At 63.9% G+C, this 11,399-nt stretch overlaps 1 protein-coding gene across 1 annotated transcript in view; it reads right to left on the reverse strand.

Moving 5' to 3' along the window:
- Positions 1–11,399, reverse strand: part of NFATC1 (nuclear factor of activated T cells 1) — a 52,951-nt gene that overhangs the window by 4,856 nt on the left and 36,696 nt on the right. The window contains exons 5-7 of the mRNA XM_024754834.1: positions 9,975–10,147; positions 8,181–8,321; positions 317–372 (exon numbers count right to left, since the gene is read on the reverse strand). Coding sequence (XP_024610602.1) covers positions 317–372; positions 8,181–8,321; positions 9,975–10,147 — 370 coding nt within the window. The remainder of the gene's footprint in view (positions 1–316; positions 373–8,180; positions 8,322–9,974; positions 10,148–11,399) is intronic.

Genomic DNA, 11,399 nt, shown 5'->3' on the forward strand with positions numbered 1-11,399 from the left:
CTGGTGACCATGGCAGCCAGAGGGGACAGCAGGCCCCGGGGGTATGAGTGCATCCTGGTCTTCCTGGTGGGGGGCCTGCAGCGCACGAGGCGCCCTGTCCTCTCTGGTGGCCCCACGTCCGAGTCGTGCCTGTGCTGCAAATCCCGAGAGCGCTTATGTCGGGAGGCATTTCCCAACCATTTCTGTTCCTCGCTCTGTCTGTTATGTTCATCAGTGGTTCGTTTTAACAAAGGAGAAGCCACGTGCCTTGGGCCAGGAGCCGCCGATAAAAAGCCCTGCCCAGAGAGCGCCACCCATGGCCACCAGCCGCACTCACCGGCTTGCACAGGGCTCCGTCGATTTTCGCCTCCATCTCCCAGATGTGGTGGCCGTCTGCAAGAAAGGGCGCGAGAAGTCCGTTACTCTGTCCTGACCGGGCACCGCCCCGAAATCACACCTGGATGCAAGCAGACGGGACTCGGGGCGGGAACCCTCTGATGAGAGGGTCCACCCTGGCCCGGCCAGCCCACTAGCAGCTGGTGAGACTGGGATGCCACACCTGACTGACCGGCTGGAGAGAGGCCACGAGGCCCTGGGGAGAAGCTCAAACCCAAACCCGAGAGCATGGACCTGGTGGGGCCTGGAGACCCCCGCTCTGCAGGAAGGAGCCACGTGCCAGCGAGCACTCCCGGCGCCAGCCCCGGGAGGGGTCCATGCTCGGGTCTCCAAGGGGAGCGAGCCCGGGAGGCGCGCGGATGACCCGGGTAAGAAGGGCGCTGTCTGGGGACTCGGACCCGGCTTGAGTCTGGCCTGCGGCATACAGGGGGGTGTGGGGCCTCGCGACTGGGGCCACAGAGCCCTCGGTGTCTCGGGAGCAGGGGCCCGGGAGCCTTGGGTCCTGCCCCAGCTCAGGGGGACTGCCGGGTGAACAAGAGAATCCGCCCTGTGACTGCTTTGGCGCATCAGGATACAGAAATGCACAACACAAGGTATTTTTAACCTCACCCTGTGGCGTTTGCATGTTTGAAAAAACTGAAAAGCCTCCAGTGCCGTGAAAGAAAGGGTTTATTGTCCCCGGACCAGGCCCTCGAGGGAGCCGAAGCCTGGAAGCCCGCCCTCCGGGGTGACGGAGCGGAGCCCTGTTCTGGGAGCTGGGAAGCACTTCGGGGTGGCACGCTGTTTGTGGACCACGTTTGGCCGTTACTTTGAATTAACAGACGTCAGACTCTCCAGGGGCCTCCTTCCTCTGCATCTTGTATAAAGTCGGCTCCCCAGACAAACCATTACAGCTGGATGGGCTGAGCTGCTGCTTATTCTCCGTTTTCCAAGAAGAAATGTGTGTGTGTTCCAAATCCTAAATTATAAATAAATTAGACAAAATCTCCTTTTTCTCCCTGGCAGTGCTGGCCGGGCAGGGGCGGAGGGTGGAGCAGAGAGGAAATGTGAGTCACAGAGAGGCTGGGACGTGCCAGGACCACACCAGCCCCTCGGGACGCGTAGGTGCCCATGCTGAGTATCCACCAGATGGACCCACTCAGTGATAAGACATGGGCCGGAGGCCCGAGGGACCCGCATCCATCTCTCCTCTAGGAAAAAATAACAGGAAACGGAAAGAACACCCACCGCCCTTAAAGGCATCAGGAGTTCTGCAAAGCAGCAAACGCTCCAGAGCCCTGTGAGAACAGGACTCGGTGAACGACGTGCCCTGACTCCGGGCCGATAAACGAGGGGGGATCCCAGCGCCTCTGCAAAGCGCTACGGGACGCGGGCTGCTCCGTGGCGCAGCCCAGACCTGCCGCGCATGCGGACGTACTGTCGGGCCCCCCACCGGTTTGAGGAGATCGAAGTTACTCTTCCTGTAACCAAGGCTCCCGTGTCCTTGGTGCCTTTTAAGATCAACAAGTTTTCTCATGACAAAGCCTATCTTTGTCCCTTTCCCCCAAAACAGCTTTAAGCGCTAAAACCTGAACTGTCGGCAGCCGCTCAGTCTTTTGTCGACAGAGGCTGACGGGCCTCCCATCAGGAGAGGGGAGACTGAGGCTGCCCAGCATTACCCGGCGTCCACCTTACCACCACCGCCCTCCAGGAGGGGCCCGAGACCAGACCAGCCTCCCGGGAACGCCGTTGCAGGTTCACCCGTGGAACAAAAATTAAGGGAAATACAGGCATGGAGTGGAGCGGGCGGTGGGGTGTGCACGCTGAGGACACGCAGGGCGGGAGGGGTCTCTTCCCTCCAGGGCCTCCCGGGCCTTTGGGACACCGTCCTTGTCACAGCGCCTGCCTGGGGGCCGGCGGTCCCACTGTGCGCACCAGGTCTGCGAGCCAGCCGGGCCTGGCCACCGGCACGGTTTCCGAAAGTACAGACCCTCAAACCACACCACTAAAGCCCGACTCACAGGCCCAGGGCTCCCTGTGTCCCCGCCACACTGGCCCTGGGGGCTCTGGCCCCGAGGTCTCTATTCTATGGTTGAGTCACAGCCGAGGGGCCGGCCTTGGGGATCCCAAGCGCAGCGTGAGCTCTTAGAGGCCAATGTCTCCTTGGTCAGAAGTGCACACGCAGCCCTGCTCAGGGCCAAGACAGGAGGAGCCGCCCAGGGCTGGTGACTGCCTGCTCTGTCGTCACACGGGGACCCTCCCCACCGGCACCTGCAGCCCCACTGGCTGCTGACTCCCCAGAGCTGCCCTGGCCTCCCTCGGGTGGGAGGCCACGCGGCCTCTGGGCGGCCTCTTCTGCACAGGCCCGGCTGGGCGTCCTGCGCAAGTTCAGCCTCTACCAGGAAGGGAAGCGATCGGCCCTGAACGGCCCTTTGTGTTCCAGCCTTATCAGGAACTTGCTGGCTTTCTCAGCAGGAAACTGCACGCAAGCCCAGAAGTAAAACTATTCCGAATCATTAGGGAATTCCCTGCGGCGTGAGTCATCAGGAAGGCTTCCCCACCCCACCCACGGCCAGGAGGCTGCCACAGCCGCCTCGGGAGGAGCTGCCTCCGTGGGACAGGGCTGAGCGGGCGCCACCGACAGAGGCCCGAGGGTCCCCAGCAGCCTCACTTGTTTCCGGCCCTCCGCAGGGCCGGGGCGGAGGTGCCGCCTCTGACCCACACGTGGTGGCACACTCCGGCCGTCGGAGCCCCGCGGACCAGCAGATGCACCTCCAGAGTGAGGGAAGGTCCAGCTGCTGCGGCACCTCTGAGGCCCGACGCCCCCACCAGGAGCGCCCAGGGGAGCAACACACGTGTGCTCTCGGGAGCCCGCGCACGGAGCCACCGCAGGGTCACGCGTGACACCGACGGCCGTGCACGGCGAACGATGACCAGGACATTCTCTCTCCGGTTCTCAGAGGGTGATGTCCTGATGCTCCCGCGGATGGACCTCAAGGACCTCGCTGGGTGGAGGAGCTGGGCCCACAGGACGCCCTGAGCAGGCAAGTCCGTGGAGACAGAAAGCGGCCCTCGGCTGCCAGGCTGCGGGAGGACAAGGGTGACGGCTAGCGGGTGAAGCTTCTTTGGGGCGAGGAGAATGTCCTGGGATATATGTGCTGGGCTCTGAATCAACCCAAGCCCTTGGACTTTAGACGGGCGAGTTGTGCGGTCTGTGAGTTACAGCTCAACGTGGTTGACACGGAAAATGAATCCTCCCACACGGCCGCACGTGGCGTCGCCACACATGGTCCTGAAAGAGGCGGAAGAGGCCAGAGCCTGGAGCCGCTCCCCCCGCCGTGCCCACTCCCACCCCGCTGCCCCTCCCCGGGAGGGACCCGGGCCCACTCTCTGGAGCCCTCCTGGGGAGGTGCCCGGAGGAAGGGACGAGCGAGCCTGGCCAAGGCGAGGGGGCTCTCTGGTGACACCCACGCGTGCACAGAACTCCACTCTGGCTACTGCAGCCCCCGCAAGGCTCACAGCCGGCCTCACACCCCCGCACCCTCCACTGCAGGTGGCCGTGCCCTGGAGGGAGAGGTGCAGCCGGGGCCGTGAAGGCCAGGGAGGGCAGAGGTCACGCTGAGCCCACCGCGCGCTCCAGCAGCTGTAGCCCACTCCCCTCCCCAGCCTGTCGCGTGCACACCCACGAGGAGAGCCCTGCAGGGAGGGGAGGTCCCCGGGGACAGGGGCTAGGGCGCGTCCTGGGACACCGACAAAGGGGAGAGCTCGGAGCCGGGAGGAGAAGGGCCCTCGGGCCCCTGACGCCAACAGAGCCTGCGCACCTGACAGGGCCCTGCCCGTCTGCCCATCTCTGCGGAGAGGTGCCGGGGTAGCGTGATCCCTCCCAAGCCTGTTCAAGATGTTGTGAGTTTAGAAGCATGGGAGGATCACTGAATTCCGAGGCCACAGCGTGAGAAAGAGCCTTCTGAGGACAAGAAGGGCCCAGCCGCTGCTCTTGTCTGCTGACTGGGGGTCAGGCCGTTTCCCGGACGGTCAGTGCCAGGCAGGTCGCAGGCTGGGGCTACCAGGGGGCAGCAGCTCCCACACCCCCGCCGCCCCATGAGCCCACACCCGGAGGCGTCTCGGCCCAGGGCTACCCTAAGACCCCACCTGCAGAGGTCAGCCGCCCACGACCACAGCCGTCCTCGTGGACGCGCAGCACCTTCCCCGCCCGCCTTCCTGGGTCAGCGCCAGAAGCATCTGAACACAGCGTCTCCCCCGCACCAAGTCTTGGCTTCTGGGTGTGAGCGGCGCACCAGCCAGCGGGGTCCATTCTGTGCGAGTTCCAGAACCCCTGGGACCAACACCTGGGTCAGTGGGGCCGCAGCCTGAGTGCCAGCTGGACAACCGGCGAGTGACACCCGACCCGCCAGGCCCTACCCGAGACGCCGCCCGGCAAAGGCCGACCCCAGCGGCCAGACCCCAAAAGCCAAAGGACCGCCGGGCACCACCCAGCCGGGGTGGCCCCATGACGACCCGACTCCGATCCTCTTCCGTAAAACGGGCAACGTCTGCGTCTAGTTCAGTGTGGACTCCGGCTCCAGACGCTTCCCCGCAAGAAGCAAGTCCTGCTTCCGTTTTAAGGTCTCAGGAGACCCTGGACGCAATCTTTTCTTCTGGGGTCTGCCTCTGTTGGCTCTGGGGCCTGTCTCTGTTGGCTCTGGGGCCTTAGTAAGAGGTTTGACAAGGAGGTGGTCTAGTCGTGTGGCGGGCGGTCCCGCTGTGTCTGATGACCCTCCCCGTCTACACCCTGGGTGTCCTACCTTCAAGTCTGGGCAGGCTGGGACCCGGTGAGCCCCAGTGCGGTGCGGCCCCTCTGAGTCTGGGCCTTGAGGAGGCCTGGAGCCCATGGAGGGTGCCCGGCGCCTTGTGTAGGAGACCCGGGGGCCACGGCTGCGTCCGCCACACGCGAGGGCCGGCAAACTGTTGTTTGTTGAAACCGCCAAGTTCTGGTGAGGTCTGTCGTGCAGCAGAAGCCCAAACAGGCTTCACACAGTTTCCGGGAATTGCAGAGAACAGGCCGGGGCTGCACGCAGCGGGGACTTTCAGCGTCGGCATCAAGAACACGATAACGTTCACGGCAGCGGAACCTCTGAAGCCTCCCTCTCTCCTGTCTCCAGAAGCGGCAGTTCCCCTCCACGTGGGCGCTCTCTCTGTGTTCTCAAGTATTTGTCAGGCTGTTTCAAACACTCACGCATGCGTACAGAGATGTCCCCCGCGCACAGGTCTGAAGAGAGACCCCCAGATCTTCAGTGGGAGACGGGGCACAGCATCTCACTTCCTGCAGGTGGCCCTGCCGTGGCGTGCCGCACCTGCCGTGCCCCCTATGTGAGCCTGTGCCGGTGTCCACGCACACACACGGCCACCGTGGGAGGTGTCATCTGACACGGAGGCCACAGCTGTCAACCGTGAAGGCCAGGCCCTGAAGCCTCTTGCTGGACACAAAGACCTCAGGAGAATCACAGGATGGTTCCGGAAAGTTGTCACCTTATGCAGCCAGAGCTGAGCGTGGCTGGTCCACGGCTCTTTGTGACGGGCCCCTCGTCCACAGACGGGGCTTTGCTCCTACATCCCGAGGGCCGTCCTCCTGCGGGGACCGTGCTCAGTCACCACGATGAGGACACAGGTGACGGCGGGGCCTCAGCCAGGAGGAACCCTGAAACACTGAGGACGCTCCGAGCGCGGCCCAGTGCAGCCGAGGGGACATGGTGACGCGGAGCTCGGCTCCCCGGGTGCCTGACGTGGCAACGTTCGCGGCAGCTACAGTCCTGCTCCTGCAGCGGCTGCCACGGGGCCCGCTGCCCACGTCCAGCGGCTCCAGAGACCAGGCTCACTGTGCGCGCCGGCCTTGCTGCCACCGAGCAGGGGGTGAAAGAACCTTCAAGCAAGGTTCCAGGAGACCAGGCAGCCTCCTCGCAAGCTAGAGGAGGATTAGGCTTGGAATCTAAATTGACTTCAGTGGTTTCTCCCCCTGCAAATCAACCAAGAGAAGCCCAGAGACAGTTCAGCCGGCCAGGCAGCGTCGGCACGTGCTGTGCTGAGAATGAAGGCAGAGGCAGAAAGCGTGTGGACAGCTGCCCCTCCTGCAAACACAGAACTGGCACAAGTACGCACACAGACGTGCCAACAACCCTGCTCGGACACAAGCACGACGTGACAGGACGCACAGCCGCGTCTTCACGTCTCCCTTGTCGCACGGTGTTCACGGGCCGTCTGGCCTCCACCCACTTACTGGTTTCTCGCCTTCTGCCTGCCAGATGCAGACCTGCCGCAGGAGCGAGCGGGCTGGGGACGGGCCCCGACGTGACAGCGAGCGACGGCGGCGCTCGGCCTGCACGGGGCCGGGGCGGCCCGGAGGCCACGTGAGGGCGACGGCCAGACATCCGAGGACTCGGCTCCCACCCGCAGGCGGGTGGCCGCTGTGAAGACCCCGTGACCGGGCCACGGTAAGCCACGCCAACCTAGGAGCCCCACGGGCACCCACGACGAGCCGAGGGGGTCAGGAGACGTCTCACAGTCCCATCCTGGCACCAAGGTCAAAGTCGGGGCTGACTGGTCGAGGAAACAGCGAGGGGCGCCGGCTGGTTCCCGCCACAGACGTCTCTGTGCGCGGTGAAGGCGCGGTGAGGACGCAGCACCAGGCCTGGGCTCCCCGCCCCACCCTGCGCATGGGCACACATCTAAGGCACAGAAGCTTACACTGTTTCCGAATCCACCTGGTCCAAAGGGGGGCTTTCTGGGAGCACAGATCCCTCCCCTACCACTGTACTGGTCGGGTTTGCTCCATCCTCTAAAACAGTTTCCAATCACACGCGCGATCGTACAGGCAGAACGCGTTAAACGTGAGAGACTTTTTAAGCCCATTTTCATTGAAGTACTTAAGTTTCCTGCAAACTGTACAAAATCAACCCCATTACGGAGGCTGAGTGCCTCCGCGGTTTGCGGTACTCAGCATGAGCCCTGCCCCGGCGCTCGGGAGGGGGACCGTGACTGGGAAAGAGAAGGCGAGGGATAAGGCAGCAGGCCCGGACCCCACAGGAGCCCCTCCCCCGCCTGGGGGCCAGCTCCCTGCAAGGACCCGCCCCCAAAACAAACTCCGGAGTTTGAGAGAGACAGAAGGTCCACACGCTTCCCCTATTGCCACGTGGCCACGTGGTCGGGCCGGGCGTCCCGGGGCAGGAGCTGTGCCGCCACTGTGTCTCCCCTGCAGCACGGCGAGAGGCTCACTGCCTGGCTCCCCAGACACCAGAGGGAGGAGACCCTTCCCCTTCCAACCCGCAGCCCCCTTTCCCGAGCACACGTGCAGGGGTCCACACAGGCATGCACACACGCACGGAGCGGCCCAAAGGAACAGCATCTGCCTTTGCATCTCGAGGGTCTGTGCCGACAAGGGCGAGGGCCTGAAGCGCGCCACGGAGGTACAGCAAGGTCTCCGGGCCCAGCGGGGCTCCGCTCAGCTACCGTGGCCGCTCCGTGCCCAGGCGCCTGCCTCGGACGGTCTGTGGTTCTGAGAAACGAGAAGACGCCTCCGCACGGGCAGGCCCGGCAGCAGGAGCTGGTCGGAGCCCACGAGGGAGGCACCCGCTAGCCAGGCAGACGCGGGCCGCCCCTCAGCAGAGCACAGCCTCCTGGAGGCCCTGCGCCTGCAGCCCCTCTACGGCCGGCACCGCGTGCAGTGGCCCAGGACTGCGCACGGCGCCCGTGGCCGCCCGCACCCACCTCCTGCCAGCCAACCTCCACCGGCGCCCAAACAGCAAGGGCTCGATGTTGGTTTTTAAAGAAGATACCTGGTGCTTTCTCCACGAAAATGACCTTGGAGTCCTGCAGAAAGTTGTGGCCGGACAGGACCATCCTCTTCCCACCGAGGACGGGGCCGCTGGCCGCACTCTGCTTCTCCACGAGGGGCAGCTCCTGGGCCGAGCGCTGGGCTGTGTGGGGCAGGAGAGCAACGGGAGTGAGACGCCCAGGCCCCTCTGCTTGGCCCTCTCAGGGGCGGCCACTACACCCTGCTTTCAAAGAGTTCCTGGGTGAGCAGAGCGACCCGTCCCTGGTACACGGAACAGAAGAGGAACCACGCATGGTCCGTGTCTTCACAGCCTACTCTAGGTTAGAGTGACACGGGAAGGCAGCCACGCCTCTGACTTGTCCACGTGGAGACAGCTCACCTCTCAGTGACAAGCGTGCACACGCGTGTGTGTAAGTGAGTGGGCGCGCTCTGCCAGGGTGACTGACTCCAGTGGGAAGGGCCCGGGGAAGCCGTGGGGAGCCCTGCTGGTGACGGGGAGGCCACGGCCTGAAGAGCAGGCGTCCCCAGCTAGGAGGTGGGATGTGGGGACCCGTCTGAAGCGGGCTCCGGCTTAGGGGCTGGCGGGCCACAGGTGGCCGAGCTCAGGCTGTCGGGGAGGGCGGGACGGGCAAAGGACCAGACGCAGGAGGAGGCAGAAGTGTGGCTGCAGAGGTGGTGAGGCCAAGCCAGGGGTCCTGACACGGTCACCCAACAGCCAGGGGACCCGAGAGGGAGGGTCCCGCTCCGCCTCACGGGGCGGGGGCCTCGGGGCAGGGGGGCAGAGCCATCCATGGCAAACCCCACGGCCTGGAGATGGACTTCTAGAGACTAGACGGGAGGGTCCAGCAGCAGCAGGGGGGAGGGCTGGGACGGAGGTGAAGACCACACAGCAGAGAAGGAGAAGGGGCTGCGGGGGAGGACGCCCCGTCGCCGAGGTCTGGCCGACGCTCAGGTCAGAGGCTGAGGAACCGAGCCAGGACGTTCCCGCCGAGACGGGTGGGCGGCTGAGCCGCGAGGTCGGGGGTGTCCTGAGACAGCCCACACCGGAGGGGTGGGGCGGTGCTTCAGAGATGAGAGAAGGAGGAGGGCGGGTGGAAAGGCTCTCGCTGGGGCCGTGGCCAGTGGAGACTCTGGTCCCCGCCCCGGGTCCGGATGCCGGGTCAGGGGCGGGCACTGCGGGGTTTCCATGCGGAGCTGAACCGGTCACCCGACTCGCTAACAAAAACGAACAGAGTCACTGCAAGAGGAAGCTGACCCCAGGCCGCGGCGGTCCCGGCTCCTGGAGGAGCTGCGCGGTCACGGGCATCCGAGCCAGAAGCGTCTCAGCGCCGGGGCCCGTCCACGCACACCGAGGGCAGTGAATCCAGGGCCACCAGGGACAGAGACCCGAGTTACATACGGGCAGGCTTGCAAATTTAGGTCCCTTCAATCCAACAGATTTCAAGGCCAAAACGCCACTTTCTCAAGTTCCCTGAATCGTGAGGGGATTAAGTCAAATTCGGTCACGGCAAACATCTCGGTACTTCGGGACAAAGCCTCCTTTCCCTCTTAGGCCCTCCTGCAGGTGCCGGGAGCCGGCGGCAGCCCTCACACCACGCACGCACAGGAGCTGCGGGCGCCCTGGCCAGGGTGCAGGGGTTTCCGTGACTGCACGGGAAGGTGTGGGTGTTGTGGTGGGACGAGCACAGCTCAGGGGCTGCGCACGAGAACCAGGGTGCTACCGGAGAGGAAACCTGTGGCAGGGGCTGGCCCCGCTCAGCCTGGAGACGGGGGTGTGGGGTGGGGCGGAACTCACAGCACTCGATGGGGTTGGAGGCGACCTGCAGCGACAGCGTCCGGCCGTTGGGCTGCGGGACGTGGACGCGGAAGACCAGCCTCACCCGCGTGTTCTTCCTCCCGATGTCTGTCTCCCCCTTGCGGAGCTCGATGTCAGAGTTTCTGAGCTTCAGGATCCCGGCGCAGTCGATGCTTCCGGAAACAAGAGTCTACGCTCAGCCCCGGACCCCCGGCCCAGCCCGGGCGACCGCTCACCGAAGGGTCTTTGCGGCCCTGCCCAGGGGCCGGGGCGGCCAGACACCCACCCGTCAACTGAGCTGGGGCTGAGGCAGCGGGAAACGAGCCAGCCCCGGCCTCAGGAGCCCGGATCCCAAGCAGGAGGAGCTGCCACACGCTCAGGGCTCCAGAAGCCCCAGCCCCACTGCCCTGGGCTCGCGTGGATGCCCCAGAGCAGGACGCGGCGTCCAAGGGAAGGCTCCCCCGGCTGCTCCAAAAACCTCCTTCCACTTAAGATTCTGGCAGCGTCCCCCTTAATTCAGGATCCTGAGTTTTCTAGGGCCTCATATGATTTCACTTAATTTCATTTAACTTAACAGTTCCATTCAACACCAGACTCCAGCAGAACAACCCAGGCGTCATTCATCAGATGGAAACCAGCCCTTTCCCTCTGTCAGAAGCTAAGGAAACGAGGCCGCATGACGCCTCTAGGTCAGGACCACAGCCCAGCCCGGAGCAGCAGGGAAGCCCTGGCCCTGGAGCCCGGGGCCAGTCCCGGTCCCGTGGTGTCTACACCGTCTCTGGGTTGGTTGGTATTGTGGTAAATGCAGCCACCGAAGGAACGGCTGCTGCTGAAGGAACCAGCAGTTCTCTCAAACCATCTGCCCTGGTCCGAGGGAACTGTGATAACAGCTCTTGAAGCAAACCCAAGGATTTAGAATGAATTCCCCCAAATCCATGAAAAGCCAACATGGAGAGAAGGCCTTCCCTTTTTTATCTCTCTTTTTTTTTTTTTTTTTTTTGTTGCAAGCATGGGCGCTCAGCAGTTGTGGCTCACAGGCTCAGTAGTTGTGGCTCACGGGCTCTAGAGCGCAGGCTCAGTAGTTGTGGCGCATGGGCTTAGTCGCTCCGCGGCATGTGGGATCTTCCGGGACCAGGGCTTGAACCCGTGTCCCCTGCATTGGCAGGTGGATTCTCAACCGCTGCGCCACCAGGGAAGTCCCTCCCTTTGTTTTTGACTTAGAGGGTTTATGAGTTATAAACAACTTATCCAAATCCCACGCAAAGCTCTACACGATGTGGCTTCCACACCCGCTCCCTCACTCGCCACAGCCCTGAGCTCCTCGCTGCCCCACGGATGCCCCAGAATCACTCCTGCCTTGGGGCCTCTGCACTTGTTGCCTTCCTGCAGGGTCAGTCTCGGCTTCTGTGCTGCCCCCCCACAGAC

This window comes from Neophocaena asiaeorientalis, unplaced genomic scaffold (assembly GCF_003031525.2).
Source record: "Neophocaena asiaeorientalis asiaeorientalis breed wild unplaced genomic scaffold, Neophocaena_asiaeorientalis_V1.1 scaffold124, whole genome shotgun sequence".
Classification (NCBI taxonomy): domain Eukaryota; kingdom Metazoa; phylum Chordata; class Mammalia; order Artiodactyla; family Phocoenidae; genus Neophocaena; species Neophocaena asiaeorientalis.